Source organism: Mastigoproctus giganteus, chromosome 2 (genome assembly GCF_048544385.1).
Source record: "Mastigoproctus giganteus isolate SK-2022 chromosome 2, ASM4854438v1, whole genome shotgun sequence".
Lineage (NCBI taxonomy): Eukaryota > Metazoa > Arthropoda > Arachnida > Uropygi > Thelyphonidae > Mastigoproctus > Mastigoproctus giganteus.
Window position 1 is genome coordinate 6,669,549 of NC_143576.1, and position 26,172 is coordinate 6,695,720.

The window sequence follows — 26,172 nt, forward strand, 5'->3', positions numbered from 1 at the left end:
GCAGCCTGTTTGCATTGCTCAGAAAACTTCATATCTGACTGCACAATTACTCACAGGTCTTTTTCATTTTCTACCAACTTAAGCGTAGTACCACACAGTTGGTACATTCCCTTGGGGTTACTTCTGCCCATATGCAGTACTTTGCATTTGCCAATGTTAAACTTCAGTTGCCACTTCTCCACCCATCTTCCCAAATTTTCTAGATCCTTTTTGCAGTAGCACACTGTTTTTAGTGTCATTAAAAACCCTGCCAACCTTTGTATCCTCTGCAAACTTCGACACTAAGCCTGATATACCTTGATCAAAATCATTGATAAATACACAAAACAACAGTGGGCCCAACACCAAATCTTGTGGGACTCCACTAATAACATTAGTTCATGAAGAGCAGCATCCGCTGATTACCTCTCTCTGTCTTCTCCAACTCAACCACCCTTTTATCTATTATAGCAACATACCCTTAGTACCATTCTGCTCCAATATGTACAGTAGTCTTCCATACGCAACAGCGTCAAAAGCTTTTCTGAAATCCAAGTATATGATATCAAAATTATTTTTTGCATCCAGTTCCTTTATAACCACATCATAGTATCCAATGAAATTTGTCAGACAAGACTTTCCCTTAACAAACCCCTGCTATGTCTGAATTATTGCTGCACTCTTGTCTAGATGCTCCTGCAATGCATCTTTAACCAGTGGCTCCATTATTTTACCCGTAACCAAAGTTAAACTAACTGGCCTGTAATTACTTGGGTCACCCTTCGATCCACCCTTTGTGATTTTCACATCTCCAGTATGTAGGGACTTTCCCTGAATCCAAGAATACTCTCATAATTATGGCTAATAGTTTGCTTAGTTCCTTTGCCACCTCCTTTAACATAACTGGATAGATCCCATCCACCCCAGGTGCATTCCTTATGTTTATCTTCAAAAATTTCTCCTCTTTGCTGTCAGCCATTACAAAATCATTACGCACCATGTTACAGTTTGATAAACTTCTGGCATTTTCCTTCCTTAATAACTCCTCGTGTGTGAATATAGATTCAAAATAGTCATTCAGTTTGTTTGCTATCTGAGCAGGATCATCAACAGTTGAACTACTGATATCAAGTGGACCAATCTGATTCATCTCCTTCCTTTTAGAATTTATATAAGTAAAGAAATCCATGCTGTTTTTCTTTGCATCCTTTGCCAAAGATTTCTCGTAATCTGCTTCGCTTGCCTAATCTCCTTTGTGACTTGATTACAGACTAGCTTATAACTGCCATAGGCTTCTGTGTCGGCTAATAATTTATAGGTATCCCAGGCATTTTTCTTCTCTGTCATGAGTCTCATTTGTTCATTTTACAACTATCTAGGCCTAAACGTTGAACAATATTTCTTAATAGGTATGAAAAGCCTAGTCACTACAACAAGCTTTTCTGAAATCCAAGTATATGATATCAAAATTATTTTTTAATTCTTTGAATGCTTCCCATTTAGAATCTGCTGTTTTAAACATCATTAGCATTAGCATTAGTAGAGGCATTTGATGCAAGAAAGCAAGCTTATGCAGCATCAGCCAAGAAAAAAAAAAAAAAAAAAAACAACTTCCACTTCACCCCTCTGTTCGTTCAAAATATCTGTCCAGCTGAGCCTTAAACTTATTTAGGCTATCAACTTCCACGACAAGGGATGGAAGTCTGTTCCACCAACCAACCACCCGCTGGCTAAAGGCAAATTTCCACACGTCTATCCTACATCTGTCTTTCCTCAATTTGAATTTATGCCCTCTCAGGTGATTATTCTGAGCGAGAGGAAGAATCTCATCAGCATTGAGCATGCTCAAACCATTCAAGGCTTTATACACCTCTATCAGATCACCTCGCTGGTGCCTAGTCTCCAGACACTGTAATTTGCAAAACTCAAGCCTTTCTTCATAAGAGCACCCCTTTGTTCCATTCACTAATCTTGTTGCCCTTCTCTGTACTCGTTCCAGCAGCTCTACATCCTTCTTGAAATGAGGCCTCCAGACCTGTATACAGTACTCTAGGTGTGGCCTGACCATTGCCTTATACAAGGGAATAATCACCTCCTTATCTCTGCTAGAAAAATTCCTATATATCATTGACAATACACCATGAGCTACTCTTGCAGCCCGTCTGCACTGCTCAGAGAACTTCATATTTGCCTGCACAACCACCCCCAAGTCCCATTCATTCTCTACCACTGTCAGTGTAGTACCACACAGTTGATACATTGCTCTGGGGTTGCTGTTTCCCATGTGTAGTACTTTACATTTGTCAATGTTAAACTTCATTTGCAACCTCTCAGCCCATCTGCTCAACCTTTCCAGATCCTATTGCAGCAGCATAGTGTCAGTAGTGTCCTTGACAACCCTGCCTACCTTTGTATCGTCGGCAAACTTTAACATTAAGCTTGATATACCCTCATCAATATCATTTATGAATACAGAAAACAATAATGGACCCAACACTGAGCCCTGAGGGACTCCACTAATAACATCAGTCCACGATGAGCAGTGTCCATTGATTACCACTCTCTGTCTTCTCCCCCTCAACCACCCCATTATCCACAGCAGCAATTTGCCTCCAGTGCCACACTGCTCCAATTTCTGCAGCAGTCTTCCATGTGCAACAGTATCAAAAGCCTTTCTAAGATCCAAGTATATAATATCAAAGTTATTCCCTGCATCCAGTTCCTTTGTGACTGCATCATAGTATCCAATCAAATTGGTCAGGCAAGACTTCCCCTTAACAAAACCATGCTGTGTCCGAGCTATAGCTGAAGTCTTGTCTAAATGATCCTGCAGTGCTTCTTTAACTAGTGCCTCCATTAATTTTCCTGGAACAGAAGTTAAACTAACAGGTCTATAGTTACTTGTGTCGCCATTTGATCCTCCTTTGTGAATTGGGGTCACATTTGCACATCTCCAGTCCGTGGGTCCTTCCCCTGAGTCCAAGGAAGCTCTCATAATTATAGCTAAGGGTTTGCTTACTTCCTTTGCTGCCTCCTTTAATATAACTGGATAGATCCCATCCACCCCGGGTGCCTTTCTTGTGTTTATCTTCAACAATTTCTCCTCCACTTTACTCTCAGTTATTACAAGATTCTCTAGCTTACTGCTCGAGTTGAATACACCTCTGGCTTTCCCCTCGCTAAATAACTCGTCATGTGTGAATGTCGATGCAAAATATTCATTTAGTTCATTTCTTTTGAAAAAATTTATTTAGTTCATTTCTTTTGAAAAAAAAAAAAAGATCATCAATTGATCCCATTGTATAGAATTTAAAAACTAGTCTGGGGCCACTGTAGTCACCATTATGGGAGCAAAAACCCTTTACTTTATCCCTGATAGTAATTATATCTTTAAATATATCCAATATCGATACAGTGCGATCACTACCACCTAGTGGTTCCTTTATTTGCAAATTCTTAATATACGAATGATCACTGCTGATAACCAGATAAAGAGTATTACTCTCTCTGGTTGCTTCTCGAACATGCTGCTGCAGAAAACAATCATCGAATAAATCCACAACAGTCTTTCTAGTGTGCGAGTGACCAACCCTCAAATTCCAGTCAATATCTGCGAAGTTAAAATCCCCCATTATAAGATATTCTGATTTAATAGCCCACTATTTCTCTGTACAATTGTTTGTTGTAGTCATTAGTTCAACAAACAATTACTTCGTCTTCCATTTTTTCCATCATGAGTTCAGTGTTTTCAATGTCGGGATGTTTTTTTACCACTTCTCTTAAATGATCCCAACAAGAAATGGTAGTCTTCAACTCTTCAGGTAACACTTTTTTTGGGTGTCTTTTTCTTCCTCTTCAGTGTCCCTCTCCATAATTTTCTCCAACTCTTATAGTTCCTCTATTGATAGCTCATGCCCATGACACTAATAAGGTCCTCCGCATCCTCTTTGCCAACCTCCAGACCCACTGATTTACCAAGAGTGATAATATCTTTTTTCACGGCACCATCATCTTCAAATCTGTCACCGTTATGGATAATTAAAGGCCAGATGTTTTTCCAGGCTGAATTTAAGCACCTTGTGAAAACATCATTCCAAGAACTTACAATCAGCCTCACAGAGTCCAGCATGTTGAACTTCGATCTCCAAAAATCTTTGATGGTGATAGCATTTTCACAAGAGGTTGCTGCAAAGCAACTTGCAAACATTTTCCTGTTGTAAATTTTCTTTAAATTTGCAATCACTTGCTGGTCCATTGGTTGAAGAAGAGTGGTGGTGTTGGGTGTCAAAAATTTGACTTGAACAAAGTCAAATTGTGACTCAAGAGATTGAACAAGTTTGGGATCATGGCCTGGCACATTATCCAGCAGGAGCAATGCCTTCACAGGAAGCTTATTTTTCTCAAGATAACTCTTCACTGAAGGACAGAAAACTTTAAGCTGCCATTCATTGAAGACATATCCTGTAACCCAGGCCTTGTTACTGCACCAAAATACTCCCAGCATGCCTTTGTTGACCTTTTGTTGTTCAAATAATCTGGAGGTGTTAGAGTGATACACAAGCAAAGGCTTCAGCTTAAAATCTCAAGGGGCATTGGCACCCAACAAGAGGCCTATGTTTCCTAGGGTTATGTGCCCAGGTAAACTAGCCTCATCCTTAGTGATGTACAATCTCTTGGGCATTTGCTTCCAGAAGAGGCCAGTTTCATCAGTGTTAAAAACCTGCTGGTGAAGATAACCCTCCTGATCAACAAACTCAATTTAAATTTTATAGATATTTCAAAAAATTCAATTTTAAAGGTCTCACTGCTTTTTTTTTTTTTTTGTTTTTAATCAGCACTGGATGCCACCCCATGCCTTTTAACACTTTTGATATTTGCCATTTTTTTGAAGCGCTCGAACCAGCTGGTGCTGGCTTTAAAGTCTTCTATGCAAACGGCACTGCCACCGGTTGATGGAACTCTAAGTTTCAGATCATCATAGATCTGAAACAATCATACGAGTGATGTTTCGCACGCCATGTGTTGAATAATAACGCTGTTGAACGATAAGAAAGACTCTAATTGGTTGAGAACAATTGTATGAGTGATGTTCCATACACCACGCATCTGAAAATCTCCACCCATGTATCGTTCCAACTATATCGGAAAGCCATCAGTACCTGCAAATATCAATGGTCCTTAAAATAAGAGATCGTATGGAAGGTATATTGGTTACTGAGAATATCGGATGTCGATGTCATCGTAAGTCGAGGCCTCACTGTATATCAAATATACGTATATATTAGAAATAATATACATATATTAGAAAATTAACATATATTACATAATATATTATGGTATATAAATTAGAATACTGACCTTTGTTACTGTGGCATAATCAGGTAAAAATCGAATTTCATCAATATACAAATCAAAAGGTGAGTCAATTTTAGTTTTTTCTAGTAAACTATTTGTATTCTTTACATCATACTCAACCCAAGGTTCAGTCTTCAGCAGTTGAAGAGGTTGTGAAACCAAAGACATGTCTTGAATGACAGGTTTCTTTGGATGAGACAGAGATGGTGGAATGAAGGAAGAGTGACTGAAGTGCTTTGGTGGCTCAGTCCATTCTACATTTTCATTCATAGATGGAATATTACTGAAATCTTTATCCTCATTCAGGTATAGCCAAGCTTTCCTGATATTTGAAACATATAATTTCCTTGGTTCTGTCAAAAAAACCTATAATAAAAATAATTGCACATGAAGACTGGTTTTAGCTAATCAATATTTTCTTTTTATTTTAAAAATTTGTGACATTACTTAAGTTAATTTGTTCAATACACCACACAATATATGATCAAATGTATTTTTACACACCTCCATAACTATTATATACTGTGCCAGAAGACTCACTGTGCATTCATTCTGACTGAGACTTACCAATATAAATTTCATAGAACTGTTTGTGCTGCAGCTGTACGTTAGAAGTTAGCACAGAACAGAACTTATACTTTAACACAAGATGGTTGTTTGTTGTTGCCACATCAACAGCCTTTCTGTGGCATGGAACTGACTTATCTGCTCTTCTTAATGGCAATTGTTATTTAAAGATGGAAGACTGTAGGTCTTCCAACTGCTAAATATGGTTAGCAATTGCATTCATTGTCAAAATGATTAATTGTAAGCTCCTCTAATCTGGTGGTTATGCCAGAGCATAACAAACATTATATGCGAGTATACATATACCATGTACCCTACACTACAGCCCCAGGGAAGACATACTTGTCAAATCATAAGTAGAGCATTAGTAGAGGCATTTGATGCAAGAAAGCAAGCTTATGCAGCATCAGCCAAAAAAAAAAACCCACTTCCACTTCACCCCTCTGTTCGTTCAAAATACCTGTCCAGCTGAGCCTTAAACTTATTTAGACTATCAACCTCCACTACAAGGGATGGAAGTCCACCAACCAACCACCCGCTGGCTAAAGGCAAATTTCCGCACGGCTATCCTACATCTGTCTTTCCTCAATTTGAATTTATGCCCTCTCAGGTGATTATTCTGAGCTAGAGGAAGAATCCCATCAGCATTGAGCATGCTCAAACCATTCAAGGCTTTATACACCTCTATCAGTTCACCTCGCTGGTGCCTAGTCTCCAGACACTGTAATTTGCAAAACTTAAGCCTTTATTCGTAAGAGCACCCCTTTGTTCCATTCACTAATCTTGTTGCCCTTCTCTGTACTCGTTCCAGCAGATCTACATCCTTCTTGAAATGAGGCCTCCACACCTGTATACAGTACTCTAGGTGTGGCCTGACCACTGCCTTATACAAGGGAATAATCACCTCCTTATCCCTGCTGGAAAAATTCCTGTATATCATTGAGAATACTCCATGAGCTACTCTTGCAGCCTGTCTGCACTGCTCAGAGAACTCCATATCCGCCTGCACAACCACCCCCAAGTCCCTTTCATTCTCTACCACTGTCAGTGTAGTACCACAGAGTTGATACGTTGCTCTGGGGTTGCTGTTTCCCATGTGTAGTACTTTACATTTGTCAATGTTAAACTTCATTTGCCACCTCGAAGCCCATCTGCTCAACCTTTCCAGATCCTGTTGCAGCAGCATAGTGTCAGTAGTGTCCTTGACAACCCTGCCAACCTTTGTATCGTCTACAAACTTGGACATTAAACTTGATATACCATCATCAATATCATTTATAAATACAGAAAACAATAATGGACCCAACACTGAGCCCTGAGGGACTCCACTAATAACATTAGTCCATGATGAGCAGTGTCCATTGATTACCACTCTCTGTCTTCTCCCTCTCAACCACCCCTTTATCCATAGCAGCAATTTGCCTCCAATGTCACACTGCTCCAATTTGTGTAGCAGTCTTCCATGTGCAACAGTATCAAAAGCCTTTCTAAGATCCAAGTATATAATATCAAAGTTATTACCTGCATCCAGTTCTTTTGTGGCTGCATCATAGAATCCAATCAAATTGGTCAGGCAAGACTACCCCTTAACAAAACCATGCTGTGTCCAAGCTATAACTGAAGTCTTGTCTAAATGATCCTGCAGTGCTTCTTTAACCAGTGCCTCCATTAATTTTCCTGGAACAGAAGTTAAGCTCACAGGTCTATAATTACTTGTGTCAGCCTTTGATCCTCCTTTGTGAATTGGGGTCACATTTGCACATTTCTAGTCTATGGGTACCTCCCCTGAGTCCAAGGAAGCTCTCATAATTATGGCTAAGGGTTTGCTTACTTCCTTTGCTGCCTCCTTTAATATAACTGGATAGATCCCATCCACCCCCGGTGCCTTTCTTGTGTTTATCTTCACCAGTTTCTCCTCCACTTTACTCCCAGTTATTTCAAGATTCTGTAGCTTACTGCTAGAGTTGAATACACCTCTGGCATTCCCCTCGCTGAATAACTCCTCATGTGTGAATGTCGATGCAAAATATTCATTTAGTTTGTTAGCTACCTGAGCAGGATCATCAACAGTTGATCCATCAATATCAAATGGACCAATCTGATTCATCCCCTTCCTTCTAGAGTTTACATAAGTAAAGAACTCTTTGCTGTTTTTCTTTGCATCCCTTGCCAAGGATTTCTCGTAATCTGCCTTCGCCTGCCTAACCTCCTTTGTAACTTGGTTGCATATCAACTTGTATCTATCATACGCTTCTGTGTCATGTGTTAATTTGTAAGTATCCCATGCATTTTTCTTCTCTGCCATATGCCTCATTAGTTCATCTGACATCCATTTTGGCCTAAACCTTGAACAATATTTCTTAGTTGGTATGTAAAGCCTAGTAGCTTCCAAGATAAGTTCTTTGAATGCTTCCCATTTTGAATTTGCTGTTGGTAACATCATCAGTTAGTTCCACTGTATAGAATTTAAATACTGTCTAAGTCCATCGTAGTCGCCTTTACGGAAGCAATAACCCTTCCCTTTACCCCTAATGGTAGTTACCTCTTTGAGTAAATCCCACTTCAGCACACTGTGATCACTGCCACCTAGTGGTTCATTTATCTGCAGATTCTTAATGCATGAAGAATCACTGCTGATAATCAAATCAAGAGTATTACTCCCTCTAGTTGCCTCCCGAACATGCTGATGTAGAAAACAATCATCCAATAAATCCACAAAAGCCCTGCTAGTGTGTGAGTGACCAGCCCCCAAATTCCAGTCAATATCTGGGAAATTAAAATCTCCCATTATAAGACTCTCTGATTTACTGGCCCACTCTATTTCCCTGTACAGTTTCTTATTATACTCATCAGAGTCATTAGGCCTATAGCACACTCCTACTCTCAATTTTGATCTCCCAATGCTTATGTCACACCAAACGGACTCAACACTGCACTGTCCAGCGATGTCGACTGGCTTCACTTCCTTGGTTTTTATGTGTTTCTTAACTAATAGCATAACCCCTCCCCCCTTCCTATCCTGTCTATCCTTTCTGTAGACGTTTTACTCCCCAAATTCCAGTTCTGCATCCCTTATATCTGTGTGACACCACGTATCTGATATCCCAACAATATCTGCCTTTGATGTTTTGAGGTTTTGAGCAATACCTCAAATTCATCAAATTTATTTACTAAACTCCTAGCATTGGTGTACACGCAAGTATACCTGCACCTGTTTCTATTCTTAGCTAACCTAACACAACCCATGTGTTTACTTGTACCGCAATGGCTCCCAGCAGTCTCTGAAATATCATGCATCTTGTTTTTCAGGCTTCTGCTAATTCTAATAGAAGCAGTGCAAGAATCTCTTTCACCTCTACCAGTGGCTACTGTCAATCTATTGGTCTTTGTCTGCCTCCAAGCTAGCAGTTTTCCGACCAACCTAACACTACCTCTATAGCATCAGCAAATATTCTTGCACCCTTTCTATTTAAGTGTATCCCATCCCTGTAGAAGCAATCTCTCCTGTTAACAAGTACAGTCCAGGCTGAAAAAAATTCTACCCCTTGAGCCTTGCACAATCTTTCCAGGGCCGAATTGATCGACAGGCTCTCATCATATACTCCCTCCTATCGTGTCTGGGCAGAATTGCAGACACTTTCAAATTCAATTCTAATTCTCGGCTTTTGTTCAACAGTGACCTGTACTTGTTAAATAATTCTACCGGTCTCCTACTCTTAATATCATTGTTGACAAATGCTTAGGATGTAAGATGATACTGATTTAATCTACTCTAAATTTAAATACATTTTACAATAGAAAATACTTTTCATAAGCTATATATTTCCAATATTAGTAGCAATTTGAAAAACTTAAATAAGCAAAACAGTAAACATATTGTTAAACAAGTTTTTTTTTTTTTTAGAGATGGCAAAGCTTACTTACCTCTCTAACAGAAGTATAATCATTAGCAAACATAAACCAGGGTTGTAATAATTTCAGCAATATTAAACATGCCATCTGTAAAGCTTTTGCACTCCACATATGAAAGAAGAGTTGATCCCAAAGAAACAGAGTGGCCAATGGATGCAGAATACTGACAAAACCCTGTAAATAAAAATTATTTTCTAAGAAAAATAACATGCTGAAAAAATAATTTTGTTAAAAAGTTTATAGAGTAAACTTTTTAACGAAATATAAAAAGGAAAAAAAAAAAAAAAGTGTCAGTGAACAGCATATTTACAAAAGAGCAAATGTAAATGTGATTTAAAGTGTAAAATTCTAGGCTTAATGACAGTTACCAATCAAATTTTTTTTTCATTTGTCTCTTCATCAATGCTATCAACAGTGTCTTCACCATTTGTGGTATTATGACCATGTCAACTATTGCACCACGTAAAAAATTTTTCAAGTGAAAACTTTTTACATGGTAAAATAGCTAACGGATTTCTAATTTTGATCAGAGCTGTTTTACATGCAAGGTCAGGTACCTTGTCCTGTCACTGGATATGTTTCACGGTTAATTTTTGCAGCGCACCACACTAATACATTGAAGAATGTCGAACTTTTACCACCGGCACAAAGAAATAACTTTTGTTCATCTATGTGGGTTCATTTATTCAACATTTGCTCATCTATGCAGGTTTGTCAGTTCAACTTTTGTTCAGCTATCTTGATTTACAAATGGTCCCTTGAGTCATCTTCAAAAAAAATTTTCAAGTAATATAGGGTGGCCACTGGAAGACTGAAGGGTTTGAAAAAGTCATAACTTGTTCATTTTTAATATTTTTTATTTTCTTTTTTTACAGGTTATAGAGCATCCCTTGGAGATTAAAATGGCTACGTAGATGTCCAGCAACAAGTAAAACTCGTTGGGTTTTTCTATTCCAGTGAAAGATCAATTATTGAAACTCAGAGAAAATACCGGCAACATTTTAAAGTCCTCCTAGCGATAACATGATTCGGAACCTAATTGCCTGGTTTGAAAGAACTGGATCAGTCAGTGATCTTCCGAGAAGAGGTCCTAAGCGCACTGTGTGCACCGATGCAGCGGTGCAAGCTGTACGGCAGAGTGTCTTTGAGGATCCATCTGCCTCTACCCGTCGTCACTCTGCTCAATTAGGCATCACCAGAACATCACTTCAGACAATTCTGAAAGGGTGGTCAGTCTTTCAGTGGTCACATTTTAATCTCCAAGGGATGCTATATACCCTATAAAAAAAGAAAATAAAAAAGATTAAAAATGAACATGTTATAACTTTTTCAAACCCTTCAGTCTTTCAGTGGCCACCCTATACATGCTTTTCTAATTTCAATTAGAACTGTTTAATATGCAAAAGTTGAGTGCTTCATACCTATCCTCCAGAGCTGCCTCGCCTTCTGTTTAAGTAGTAGTAGTGGCATGTGATGCAAGAAAGCAAGTGTATGAGCTTATGCAGCATCAGCCAAAAAAAAAAACACACCATTTCCTCCAAATACCTGTCCAGTTCCCCCTTAAATTTATTTAACGTATTAACTTCCACAACTACAGATGGAAGTTTGTTCCAGCAATTAACCACCCGCTGGCTAAAGGCAAATTTCTGCACATCTATTCTACATCTGTCTTTTCTTAATTTGAATTTATGCCACCTTAGGTTCGTAATCTGAACAATCTGTGGAAGTATCCCATCAGAATTCAGCGTGCTCAACCCATTCAAGGCCTTATACACCTCAAGCAGATCACCGCGCAAGTGCCTGGTCTCCAGCCACTGCAATTTGCAGAACTTAAGCCTCTCTTGGTAAGAGGATCCCTTCATTCCCCTCACAAATCTTGTTGCCCGTCTCTGTACACATTCAAGCAAATCTACATCCTTCCTAAAATGAGGCCTCCAGACCTGTACGCAGTACTCAAGGCGTGGCCTGCCCATTGCCTTATACAGAGGGACAATCACCTCCTTTTCCCTGCTAGCAAAATTCCTATATAAAAAAAAAAAAAAGTAAAGTGCAGCCATTATCAACCCACTGCAGGATGGAAGCCTCCTCAACAATTCATGCTGAGGGAAATGGACCATAATCTGCCATGCTGGTCCAGTGCGGGTTGGCAGATCGACCGTATTCAGCAGTCAGGGGCTTGAACCCCGGTCTACTCAAAGAGCGTGTGCTACTGCACTCCCGCTCTTGCCCACTCGGCTACGGAGGCCAAATTCCTATATATCATTGACAAAACCCCATGACCTGCCCTGGCAGCCTGTCTGCATTGCTCAGAAAACTTCATATCCGACTGCACAATTACTCCCAGGTCTTTTTCATTTTCTACCACCTTAAGTGTAGTACCACACAGTTGGTATGTTCCTCTGGGGTTACTTCTACCCATATGCAGTACTTTGCATTTGTCAATGTTAAACTTCAGTTGCCACTTCTCAGCTCATCTTCCCAAATTTTTTAGATCCTTTTGCATTAGCACACTGCCATTACTGTCATTAACAACCCTGCCAACCTTTGTATCATCTGCAAACTTCAACACTAAGCCTGATATACCTTCATTAATATTATTGATAAATATACAAAACAACAGTGGACCCAACACCGAACCCTGTGGGACTCCACTAATTTCATTAGTCCACAAAGAGAAGCACCTATTGATTACCACCCTCTGTCTTCTCCCACTCAACCATCCTTTTATCCATTGTAGCAACTTACCCTTAGTACCATTCTGCTCCAATTTGTTCAATAGTCTTCCATGCGTAACAGTGTCAAAAGCTTTCCTGAAATCCAAATATATGATATCAAAATTATTTTTTTCATCCAGTTCCTTTGTAACCACATCATAATATCCAATCAAATTTGTCAGACAAGACTTTCCCTTAACAAACTGATGCTGTCTGAACTGTAACTGCAGTCTTGTTTAGATGATTCTGCAATGCTTCTTTAACCAGTGACTCCATTATTTTTCTTGGAACAGAAGTTAAACTAACAGGTCTGCTATCCCTAATTCACTCTTTGTGAATTGAGGATACATTTGCACATCTTCAGTCTGTGGTTTGGCATATATGGTCTGACAATGTATACCAGATATCCAGCCTTAACAGAAGCTGAACAGTGCAGAAGGTACATGTAAGGGTGACAATGCCATCTTTTCTGGGAGGATATGCTCTTGAATTGGATTACTCCCTGTTTGATAGGTTCTTTTAAATCTCCCCTTAAGACAATATAAAAGATCCTATTCCAAAATCACTCCTTTAGAGATGTTTAGTAATCTGTGGGATGTCACTATTACTGCTAATCAAACAAAAAAAGGTTAATATTCAAACATTGCTCAGAATGTTTATCACTGGAGGTCTCCATCAGGATGTCTCTTGACCTGAGTTGTTTAACATATTTGGGAGATCACAGCTATATTTTCTAATTCAATAACTCTAAAAGGAGAGAATTTGCCTACTGATTAGCATTAGTAGAGGCATTTGATGCAAGAAAGCAAGCTTATGCAGCATCAGCCAAAAAAAAAATAAAATAAAATAAATAAATAACCACTTCCACTTCACCCCTCTGTTCGTTCGAAATACCTGTCCAGCTGAGCCTTAAACTTATTTAGGCTATCAACTTCCATGACAAGGGATGGAAGTCTATTCCACCAACCAACCACCCGCTGGCTAAAGGCAAATTTCCTCACGTTTATCCTACATCTGTCTTTTATCAATTTGATTTATGCCCTCTCAGGTGATTATTCTGAGCAAGAGGAAGAACCCCATCAGCATTGAGCATGCTCAAACCATTCAAGGCTTTATACACCTCTATCAGATCACCTCGCCGGTGCCTAGTCTCTAGACACTGTAATTTGCAAAACTTAAGCCTTTCTTTGTAACAGCACCCCTTTGTTCCATTCATTAATCTTGTTGCCCTTCTCTGTACTTGTTCCAGCATCTCTACGTCCTTCTTGAAATGAAGCCTCCAGACCTATATACAGTACTCTAGGTGTGGTCTGACCATTGCCTTATACAAGGGAATAATCACCTCCTTATCCCTGCTAGAAAAATTCCTATATATCATCGACAATACACCATGAGCTACTCCTGCAGCCCGTCTGCAGTGCTCAGAAAACTTCATATCTGCCTACACAACCACCCCCAGGTCCCCCTTTCATTCTCTACCACTGTCAGTGTAGTACCACAGAGTTGATATGTTGCTCTGGGGTTGCTGTTTCCCATATGTAGTACTTTACATTTGTCAATGTTAAACTTCATTTGCAACCTCTCAGCCCATCTGCTCAACCTTTCCAGATCCTGTTGCAGTAGCATAGTGTCCTCGACAACCCTGCCAACCTTCATATCGTCTGCAAACTTGGACATTAAGCTTGATATATACCAACGGTGGGCAAATGCGGCTCTCAGAGCCGCATGCGGCTCTTCGTTGAGTTAAGTGCGGCTCCCATTGAAAATTTAAATCCGTTTTTTTTTATTATTTCAGAAATTTTTTCAGTGAATCTTGTTAAATTATAAAAATATAACTAAGTAACTAATATTTTGTTATACGGATTTTATGTTGTGTTTATTTATTTTTTTTTTTTTGTCTAGATATCTTGCTATTTTTATTTTGATTATAAATAAATCCGTGCGCATTTACACTGCTGGCACCATCAGTGGACTTGTGCGTAAAAAGTTACGAGTGTAATTTTTCCGCGCCGTAAATTAATTTAATTATTTTGTTTCAATTTTAGACTTTGGAATTAAAGTTATTTAAATTTTTTGATAACATGACCTCAGAAAATATCAAAAAACGAAAATACGAACAAGAAAATAGAATCTTTCAAGAAGAGTGGGTAGAAAATTTTGCTTTTATTGACAATAATGTAAAGTCGTTGTGTCTTATTTGTAAAGTTACAATTGCAAACTACAAATTACGCAATTTACGTCGACATTACGAAGTAAGTCATCCCCACTTTTCAACTCAATATCCATTAAATTCAAAATTGCAAACAGAGAAACTTAAGTCCTTGCAATCTGGTCTTCATAAGCAACAAGGACTCTTGTCTTCTTTTAGTCGCGAAGATGACAGAGCAAACGAAGCTAGTTTTTTGATAGCTTGGAATATTGCTCGTTCCAAACGTCCATATGGAGAAGGAGAATTTATTAAAAGAAACTTGGAAGAAGTGGTTAAAGTTTTGGATCCAGATAATACAAAACTGCATAAATTGATCACACAGGTTCCTATGTCACGCCGTACAACTGAGCGTCGTATGGTGCAATTAGTAAAAATGTTGAAAATAGTTTGATGTGTGATTTGAAAAATTGTACAGCATTTAGTTTAGCTCTCGACGAGTCTACAGACATTCAGGATGTTCCACAATTGGCCGTTTTTGTCCGCTATGTATCTGCAGACGTAAATGTGAAGGAAGAAATGTTAGACCTAGTAGCTCTTATCGAAACAACTTGCGGTATCGATGTTAGAAATGCGCTTGATGAAGTAATGAATAGGTTTGAATTGCCTCGTGATAAACTTGTAAGTGTTGCGACTGACGGAGCGCCTGCAATGGTAGGGAAAAACCAAGGTCTCATTGGTCTTTTAAACAGCGATCCTAAAATTCCACGTTTCTTACCTCTTCACTGCATAATTCACCGCGAGCATCTCATAGCGAAGTACTTCAAATACGAAAATGTGTGGAAGATTGTTTTGCAGATTTTGAATTTAATTAGAACAAATGCCAAAACACATCGTCAATTTAAGAACTTTTTAGAAGAGTTGCGAGGGAATGACGAAACAGATGAATTGCCCAGTGATTTATCCCTATGGTGTGTTGTAAGATGGCTGTCAACTTACAATGTTTTGGGCCGTTTTGTGGAACTCCTAAATCCTATCATAACATTTACAAAAGAAAAAGGTAAAAAATACCCAGAATTAGAAAATGAAACTTGGCTTTCTGACTTAATGTTCCTTACAGACATTATAGAACATTTGCAAACACTTAATTTGGCTTTACAAGGAAAGGAAAAAAATATTATTGATTTGTCACAAACTGTATTTAGTTTTGAAGCTAAACTTCGACTTTTTGTGTACGATCTTAAGAACAAAATATTTAATCATTTTCCACGAGTAAAAGCAAATATAATTAATATCAAAGAAGAAAAGTTAGACGAATACAAAGAAAAATTGGAAGAATTGCAAGCAGATTTCGAACATAGGTTTGAAGATTTGAAAAGTTTGAAATCTACATTTGCATATTTTGTGAACCCATTTATTTGTGATATTATTGAAGATGGATTTCTAATTTCTGAAATAATATTTGTTGAAAAAGCGGCTGGGCAATTGGAGTTATTAGAGATGAAAGAGGATCAGGCATTGCAAATGCAGCACAAATCTACTAATGTAATTGAATTTTGGAAACTCGTGCCAGAATCAAAATATCCACATTTAAAGAAAGCTGCTTGCCGTCTAATTTCAATTTTTGGTACAACATATTGCTGTGAATCTTTGTACTCCACAATGAAGTTCGTGAAGTCGAAATATCGTTCACAGTTGACCAATCATCATCTCGCTGAATTGCTGCGAACGGCTTTAACAAATTTTACACCAAATTTCAAAGATTTGACCAAAGGTCTTCGTTAAATGTTATACTTTTTATTAATGCATTTTTATTATTAAAATTTTGAAATAATTATTTTGTATTTTCTTTCTCTTAATTATATTTTCTTATATATGTATACTTTACATAGCACTTAAGGCTTGTGTAGAATATGTAATCATATTAATTAAATTAAATTAAATTTGAATTTGTGTATTTAATACTATGTAACTATGGTGTGGCTCTTTATAATATATGAAAAACCGGAATGCGGCTCTCACTGACCTCATGCGTGCCCACCCCTGATATATACCATCATCAATATCATTTATAAATACAGAAAACAATAATGGACCCAATACTGAACCCTGAGGGACTCCACTAATAACATTAGTCCACAATGAGCAGTGTCCATTGATTACCACTCTCTGTCTTCTCCCTCTCAACCACCCCTTTATCCATAGCAGCAATTTGCCTCCAATGCCACACTGCTCCAATTTGTGCAGCAGTCTTCCATATGCAACAGTATCAAAAGCCTTTCTAAGATCCAAGTATATAATATCAAAGTTATTCCCTGCATCCAGTTCTTTTGTGACTGCATCATAGTATCCAATCAAATTGGTCTGGCAAGACTTCCCCTTAACAAAACCATGCTGTGTCTGAGCTATAACTGAAGTCTTGTCTTGATGATCCTGCAATGCTTCTTTAACCAGTGCCTCCATTAATTTTCCAGGAACAGAAGTTAAACTAACAGGTCTATAATTACTTGTGTCGCCATTTGATCCTCCTTTGTGAATTGGGGTCACATTTGCACATCTCCAGTCCATGGGTACTTCCCCTGAGTCCAAGGAAGCTCTCATAATTCTGGCTAAGGGTTTGCTTACTTTCTTTGCTGCCTCCTTTAATATAACTGGATAGATCCCATCCACCCCAGGTGCCTTTCTTGTATTTATCTTCAACAATTTCTCCTCCACTTTACTCTCAGTTATTACAAGGTTCTCTAGCTTACTGCCAGAGATTCTCTAGCTTACTCGCTGAATAACTCCTCATGTGTGAATGTCGATGCAAAATATTCATTCAATTTGTTAGCTACCTGAGCAGGATCATCAACAGTTGACCCATCAATATCAAGTGGACCAATCTGATTCATCCCCTTCCTTCTAGAGTTTACATAAGTAAAGAACTCTTTGCTGTTTTTCTTTGCATCCCTTGCTAAAGATTTCTCGTAATCTGCCTTCACCTCCCTAACCTCCTTTGTAACTTGGTTATAGATCAACTTGTATCTATCATAGGCTTCTGTGTCATGTGTTAATTTGTATGTATCCCATGCATTTTTCTTCTCTGCCATATGTCTCATTAGTTCATCTGACATCCATTTAGGCCTACACCTTGAACAATATTTCTTAGTTGGTATGTAAAGCCTAGTAGCTTCCAAGATAAGTTCTTTGAATGCTTTCCATTTTGAATTTGCTGTTGGTAACATCATCAGTTGGTCCCACTGTATAGAATTTAAATACTGTCTCAGTCCATCGTAGTCACCTTTACGAAAGCAATAACCCTTCCCTTTACCCCTAATGGTAGTTGCCTCTTTGAGTAAATCCCACTTCAGCACACTGTGATCACTGCCACCTAGTGGTTCATTTACCTGCAGATTCTTAATGCATGAAGAATCACTACTGATAATCAAATCAAGAGTATTACTCCCTCTAGTTGCCTCCCGAACATGCTGATGTAGAAAACAATCATCCAATAAATCCACAAAAGCCTTGCTAGTGTGTGAGTGACCAGCCCCCAAATTCCAGTCAATATCTGGGAAACTAAAATCCCCCATTATAAGACTCTCTGATTTATTGGCCCATGTACAGTTTCTTATTATACTCATCAGAGTCATTAGGCCTATAGCACACTCCTACTTTCAATTTTGATCTCCCAATGCTTATGTCACACCAAACTGACTCGACACTGCACTGTCCGGCAATGTCGACTGGCTTCACTTCCTTGGATTTTATGTATTTCTAAACTAATAGATTAACCCCTCTTCCCTTCCTATCCTGTCTATCCTTTCTTAGAGAAAAGGTTAGAGAAAAGTGAATTTCCATCCTAGTCGGTATTTTCATCCTAAGTAACATTAAGAAAGTCAGGAGAAATTTATTTACAATGACACAGCAGAGCACTTATCTTTAAATGGAAAAAAAAGTAACATCATTGTGCATACTGGTACTAAGGATATTTAGTAAATCTGAGGATTTAAATAAAATAAATTTTCTGTTTATTCTCCGGGAAGACCAAACGGTCAGAGAAGTTCACAAGGTAGACAGAATACAATAAACAGCACCGTATTCAGCAGTCACGGGCTTGAACCCCAGTCACTCAAGGCACGTGTACTTATGCACCCACGCGCCTGACCACTAGGCTACGGCGGCCTTTTTTTTGCCTAACAAGTGCAGCACAATGCCGACTAAAAGTTGCTAGTGGGTTCAGCAAGCAAAAACAAACTACTAGAAGATGAAAGGAATACTGAAAAAAAAACAGGAAATATTTCTTCACTTATGCAATTGCTAGAAGGAAAGGGAAGAATCATATCGATCCACTAAATAATATGAATGGTATAACTGTTCAAGATCCTACTCAGGTGGCTGAATAGATATTTTACATCAACATGAGGAATTTTTTAGATAATGGTATGGCAGAAATAAATAAAATTACAAGGAGACAAGTGATTTTGGGATAATTGAGAGGAAAGTGGATGAGAAACTGATGAAGCTAAACATAAATAAGAAACTGATGAAGCTAAACATAAAAAATGCACCTGGAGTCATTCAGATCTATCAAACTATATTAAGAGAAGAAACAAAACAGATCAGCAAAACTACAGCCATAACATGGGATTATGTGCAAATTCACAGGGGGGGGGGGTCCCCATGGACCAAAAATGAACAAATGCATCCCATATTTACAAAGGAGGATAAAAGAGTGATCGGAGTAATTACAGACCTGTAAGTTTGACTTTTGAGCAAGAGAAAATAATGGAGTCACTGGTTAAATAAGTATTGCAGGTTCGTCTCTAGAGAACTGCAGTTATATGACAGCCACATAATGGATTTTTTAATGGTCAATCTTGTCTGACCAATTTGAATGCAATAACAAAGAACTGAATGCAAAAAAATAATTGTGACATCACATACTTGATTTCAGAAAAGTTCTTGATACTGTTACACAAAAGACTGCTGTACAAATTGGAGAATATCAGCACTAGGGGTAAGCTATCAACAAACAATACCTATGGATAAAGAGATGGTTGAGTGGGAGAAGGTAGAGTGGTTATCAATGCTCTTCTTGAAAAAATGCTATTAGTGTATTCCCATTCAATACAGCTCCATTGTTGTTTTTTTAATCTTTGGCGCATTATAGCCTTAGATGCTAATGCGCCAATAAAATCCAAATCAAATCAAATCAAAATTTAATCTTCATTAATGATAGTGATGAAGATATATATATCAGGCTTCATCTCTAAGTTTACAGATGATACAATGATTGGCAGGGTGATTAATGAAAGTACTCAGGTTATACTACTGCAATAAGCTCTATAAAAATTAGAGAGATGGGCTGAGCGGTAGCAAATGAAGTTTAACATTGATAAATGCAAGGTACTTGTACTGGAATTGGGTAGATCATGAATGACATAAATTTCGCTAAGCAGTGCAGATGGGCTGCTAGGACAGTTCAAGAGGATTATGTCAATGATGTACAGAAGTTGTTTCAATAGAGATAAGGAGGCGATTATTCCACTATGTAAGGCAACAAGTCACATTTCAAGTAGTACATACAGGTCTGGAAGCTGCATTTTAGGAAGGATATGAATCTTTAGGTGAAGAGAACAACGAGAATTAGTGAAGGGAACAAAAATGCACTCTTACCAGGAAAGGCTTCATTATTGCCAATTGTCTGTAATTACTCCTGTGAGGAGATCTGAATGAGGTATTTAAGCTTTGAATGTATTAAATAAGCTCAATGTTGATGGCAACCTACCTCTATCTCAGCTTACTCTGCTGAGGGTTCTTAAATTCAAATGAGGAAGGATGGTTGCAGTTTAAATTTGCCTTCATTGTTGGAAGAAACTCCAATCTGTCTAGTGTTATGAAGTGAATAGTTTGAATAAATTTAAGATCAGTATATAAAAGAGATTAAAACGAATATAAAATTAAGCAAAATGATTACAGTAATAAAATCGATCAAAAACAATTCAAAAATTTTGAAAATGATTTTCCTTTCTGAAGCTGACGGGGCTTTTCGATCATATGCCTTGATCACAGGAATAAGAATAACATGGAGTATGTGTGAGCCAGAATCTTAACTAGAGAGATTATTTATTTATTTATGCGCAAAGACAAATATTCTCTCTATTTAAGATTCCAATTCACACATATGCCGAGAGAACTAAAGTGCAATTAAAAGAGAAGGCTGGAAAAATGTACAATAAAAATAAATAAAATGGAAGATAATATTTCCAAGTTTCTTTTGTGTAGGCTGACGTTTGGTTCACTGTGTTCAAAAAATAATCAACATGCAGTAAATAATAATAGTGTTAAAACTGCTTAGGTTATCAATATGTGATTTTCATCAGAATGAAGAACAGCACTCTAACATATCTATGCACATTCAGATGTATTTATGCAGAAAGAAGACTTATGAGGATGTGTGGGGTTCAAAAAAAAAAAAAAAAAAAAAGACTTTTATTCACCCAGAAGTAATTGCAATAGAAGTAGAAACAAACATGTGTATTACACTTTTTCAACATAGTCACCAGACAAAATTACAAATTTTTACCACCTCTCAATACACTTCCGAAGGCCAATTTTTGTGGTTTTATCTTCCATAGGCCAGTTTTGTAGAAACCACGACTTTGCAGCAGCAATCACCACATCATCAGCAGTAAAGTGTTTTCCACAAAGAAAGGACTACAGGAAAGAAAAAGAAATCTGAACGTGCCAAGTCTGGGGGAATAAGCAGGATTAATGGGCATTCATGAATATTGCTGCATCTTGATTTCATGAATATTCATGGGCATTCACGAAAACTACATTCACAAGCAGATCTCACTGCAGCATGCAAGGAATGCACGAGGGCATTATCGTGGAGCAGGCACACAGCTTTTGACGGTTCCCTTGTCTTTTTTCTTTTATAGCAGCATAGGCACATGATGCAAGAAAGCAAACTTATACAGTATCTTCCCAAAAAAAAAAAAAAAAACCCTTCCCATTTCACTGATCCATTCATTCCAAATGTTTGTCTAGTTCTGCCTTGAATTTATTTAAGCTATCAACTTCCACAACAACAGATGGAAGTTCGTTCCAGCAATCAACTACCTGCTGGCTAAAGGCAAACTTCCACACATCTATTCTACAACTGTCTTTCCTCAGTTTGGATCTATGCCCCCTCAGGTTTGTAATCTGAGCAAGATGAAAAATCCCATCAAATTAAGCCTGCTCAATCCATTCAAGGCCTTATACACCTCAATCAGATCACCTCACAGGTGCCTAGTCTCCAGAAGCTGCAATATGCAGAACTTAAGCCTTTCTTCATAAGAGCACCCCTTTGTTCCCTTCACCAGTCTTGTTGCCCTTCTCTGTACTTGTTCTAGCAACTCTATATCCTTCCTAAAATGAGGCTTCCAGACCTGTATTCAGTAGTCAAGGTGGCCTGATCATTGCCTTATACAAAGGGATAATCACCTCCTTGTCTCTGCTAGCAAATTTCATATATATCATTGACTAGATTTCATGATCTACTCTGGCAAGCCTCTTCTGCACTGCTCAGAAAACTTCAACTGACTCACAATTATAGCCTCCATTTAACAAACCTATGCTATGGGTCTTAACTATTACTGCAGTCTTGTCTAGATGATCCTGCAGTGCCTCTTTAACCAGCAATTCCATTATTTTTGCCGGAACACAAGTTAAACTAACAGGTCTATAGTTACTTGTATCACCATTTGAACCCTTTGTGAATTGGTGATACATTTGCACACCTCCAGTCCATGTGAACCTCCCCTGAGTACAAGGAAGCTCTCATAATTATGGCTAAGGGTTTGCTTACTTCCTTTGCTGCCTCCTTTAATATAACTGGGTAGATCCCGTCCATCGCAGGTGCCTTTTTTATGTTTAACTTCAACAATTTCTCTTCCATTTTGCTCTCAGTTATTACGAAATCACTTGGCTCCCTGTTAGAGTTTGATAAACTTCTGATGCTTCCCTCATTTAATAACTCCTCATGTGTGAATATAGATGAAAAATACTCATTCAGGTTATCAGCTACCTGAGCATGATCATCAACATCCAACCCATCTATATTAAGTGGTGCAATCTGATTCATCCCTTTCCTTCTAGAGTTTACATAAGTAAAGAACTCTTTGCTGTTTTTCTGTGCAAAAGATTTCTCGTAATCTGCCTTTGCCTGCCTAACTTCCTTTGTGACTTAATTACAGACTGGTTTATATCTGCCATATGCTTCTGTGTGACCTGATACTTTATATGCATCCCATACATTTTTCTGCTCTGCCACGAGCCTCATTAATTCATCTGACATCCATTTAGGCCTAAACCTTGAACAGTATTTCTTAGTTGGAATGAAAAGCCTAGAAGCATCCAAAATTAAGTACCCGAAGGCTTCCCATTTAGAATTCAATGTTGGTAACATCATCAGTTGATCCCACTGTACAGAATTTAAAAACTGTCTGAGACACTAGTCACCTTTATGAAAGCAAAAGCCCTTCCCTTTAGCCTTGACGGTAGTTACGTCTTTAATTCTCACATCAGTACATTGTGATCACTGTTACCCAGCAGTTCCTTTATCTGCAAATTCTTAATGCATGAATAATCACTGCTGATAATCAGATCAAGAGTATTAATCCCTCTGGTTGCCTGTTTAACATGTTGCTGTAGAAAACAGTCATCCAATAAATCCACAAAAGTCTTTCTACTGTGCGAGTGACCAAACCTCAAGTTCCAGTCAATATCTGGAAAGTTAAAATCCCCCATTATAAGACATTCTGATTTACTGGCCCACTCTATTTCTCTGCACAATTGCTCATTATACTCATCAGATTCATTAGGCCTATAACACACACTTACTCTCATTTTTCCTTTCACAGTGCTTATGTCACATCAAACAGACTCAACATTGCATTGTCCACCAACATCAACTGGATGCACTTCCTTAGATTTTGTTTGTTTTTTTAACTAACAGCATAACCCCTCCTCCCTTCCTGTACTGTCTATCCTTTCTGTACACATTGTACTCATCAAATTCCAATTCCGCACTGCTTAAATCTGTGTGACACCACGTCTCTGATATCCCAACAATATCCGCCTTGGATGTCTTAACGAGAACTTCAAATTCATCAAATTTATTTACTGTATTCCTAGCATTGTTATTCATATAAGTATACATGCACCTGTTCTTACTCTTAATTACTCTAACACAGCCCATGTATTTACTTGTTTCATGTCCCCCAGCAGTTCCTGAAATCCCCAGCAACTGGCTTTCTGGTCTACTGCTCATTCCAATAAAAGCAGTGCGATAATCATTTCCACCTCTGCCTGCAGCTACTGTTAATCTATTAATCTGTGAATCCCCTCAAGCTGGCTGTTTTCCGACCCACCTAACATTGCCTCAGCAAATATTCTTACACCCCTTCTATTTAATGTATCCCATCCCTGTAGAAGCAATCTCTCCTGTTAACAAGCACAGACCACACTGAGAAAAATTCTACCCCTTGAGCCCTGCACAATCTCTCCAGGGCCGAATTGATTGACAAGGCTCTCATCATATACTCCCTCCTATCATGCCTGGGCAGGATTGCAGACACTTCAAATTTTACCCTAACTTACAGCATTGACCTGTACTTGATTAGTAAATCTGCAGATCTCCTACACTTAATGTCATTAGTGCCAACGATATCACCTTTTGTGCCCTTAAAAGATGATATCTGCTCTAAAAAGTCATCAATTTTTGCCTATGGTAGACATACCCTGGTCTATTCCACTTATTATTTTTGCACAATATATTTTCCATTTCCCTGACACCAACAATAACTAGCTCATGTGGGACAAGCGCATTCCACCCTGATGGTTGCTGCTGTGTTGCCTGGTGCATAAGAGTGTACTCTGGCATTGAGTTGGGCAGCCGAGAACTTGATGAGCCACCATTTTAATTCCCTTGATTTTACTTCCCCAACTCTTCAAGCTCTTATAGATGCCCATCCGAACACTCAGTTGGCCCCCTAATTTCTTCATATTGTCTTCACCTAGCAAACAGAAAGACATCCTCCATGGCTAGATCACATCCATTTCGAGAGAGAGAGAGAGAGAGAATGTAGCTTTATAAAGAAGTTGGAATAATACCATCACAACAGTCCTTTTGAAGCCAATCTGTTAGTATTACATCATGATGATTCCAGAAAACTGACTGCATCACCTTGCCAACATTTGGCTGCACCTTTGTCTTTGCATGGGGAGGATTCTGTATGCTTTCACCGTTTTGACATTTGTTTAATTTCAGGATAATAGTGATGGATCCAAGTTTCATCCATGGTGACTAGCCATGAAATAAAAATCTTCTTGCTTTTCCTGGCACATTGATAACATTTCACATGCACATGAGCCCTTTGAGTAAAGGGCTCAGAAGTCTGGGAACCCATCTAGTAGACAGTTTACTCGTATGCAACTGTTTATGGATGATGTTCTCCACAGACACTACACTAATTTGGACTCTGCAACTAATTCTTTGATACTAATAAGGTGATATTCCAGAATTAATGCCTCAATTTTTGCACTCTCCTCTGTTACAGCATTTTCTGGGCATCTTGGGATTTCTTCATTATGCAATAAGGTTCTTCCACATTTGAACTCTTTATGCCAATGTGCAAAAACACTAACCTAGGCAGTTTTCTCCATACATAGCCAATTCTTCATGGAATGTTTTGGGTGTTGCCCCTTGCAGAAAGAGGAACTGAATCACTGATCTGTATTCCACTTTATCCACTGTGACACTTCACACTTAATTTAATGCTGCAAAGAAAAAATGTGAATTGTCAGATAAAAACCAAAAGTCATGTGGTTGCTATAGAGATTTCATCTTTCTATCACAACTGCTTCTGAGTGAATACATCTTTTTTGATCCCTCCCCCCCACTCTCGTATTATAAAGTTTGATAAGACTGACTGATCCTTACATAAGTCAGAATGATAATGACAATTTTAACCAGAAACGTTTTTTCTAAACAGTTCACTCCAGAGGTTCATTCCTAATTAGAAATCAGCTATTAGAAAAGATCACATTTAATGCTAAAGGTATGGTAACATTACTGAACATGAGCAGAAATTTCTTTGAGTTTGGATATCATCTGGAATGTAAGCCGAGCTTCATTCTGATGGCACCTACTGAAGGCTAAAGTAATTTTAACACTACTGGCACCATCCTTACCTACCTCAGCAATCCACTTACGAATAAACACCTGAGGGTTACTAACAAGAGATTTCTGTTCATCTGTTAACTTCTTGCTATTTGTCTTTTTCATGGCAGCAAAGGTCTTAAGACTTGTGGTTTTATCTTTTGCCAATATTCGTGAAGAAAAATCCTGTTTAAAAAAAAAAAAAAAAACATGAAACGATACTAACTCATTCTCTGAATTACTGAATTATTTTTTATATACAGATATTTTGAAAAAGTAAAACAAATATTTGTGAAATTATCTGAGTA

General features: G+C 38.2%; 1 protein-coding gene across 1 annotated transcript in view; it reads right to left on the reverse strand.

Moving 5' to 3' along the window:
- The window catches only part of LOC150089137 (uncharacterized), a 448,517-nt gene that overhangs the window by 215,699 nt on the left and 206,646 nt on the right, over positions 1-26,172 (reverse strand). Inside the window, exons 8-10 of the mRNA XM_090389422.1 lie at positions 25,901-26,050; positions 9,826-9,987; positions 5,338-5,700 (exon numbers count right to left, since the gene is read on the reverse strand). Of these exons, the coding sequence (XP_090245548.1) occupies positions 5,338-5,700; positions 9,826-9,987; positions 25,901-26,050 (675 nt within the window). The remainder of the gene's footprint in view (positions 1-5,337; positions 5,701-9,825; positions 9,988-25,900; positions 26,051-26,172) is intronic.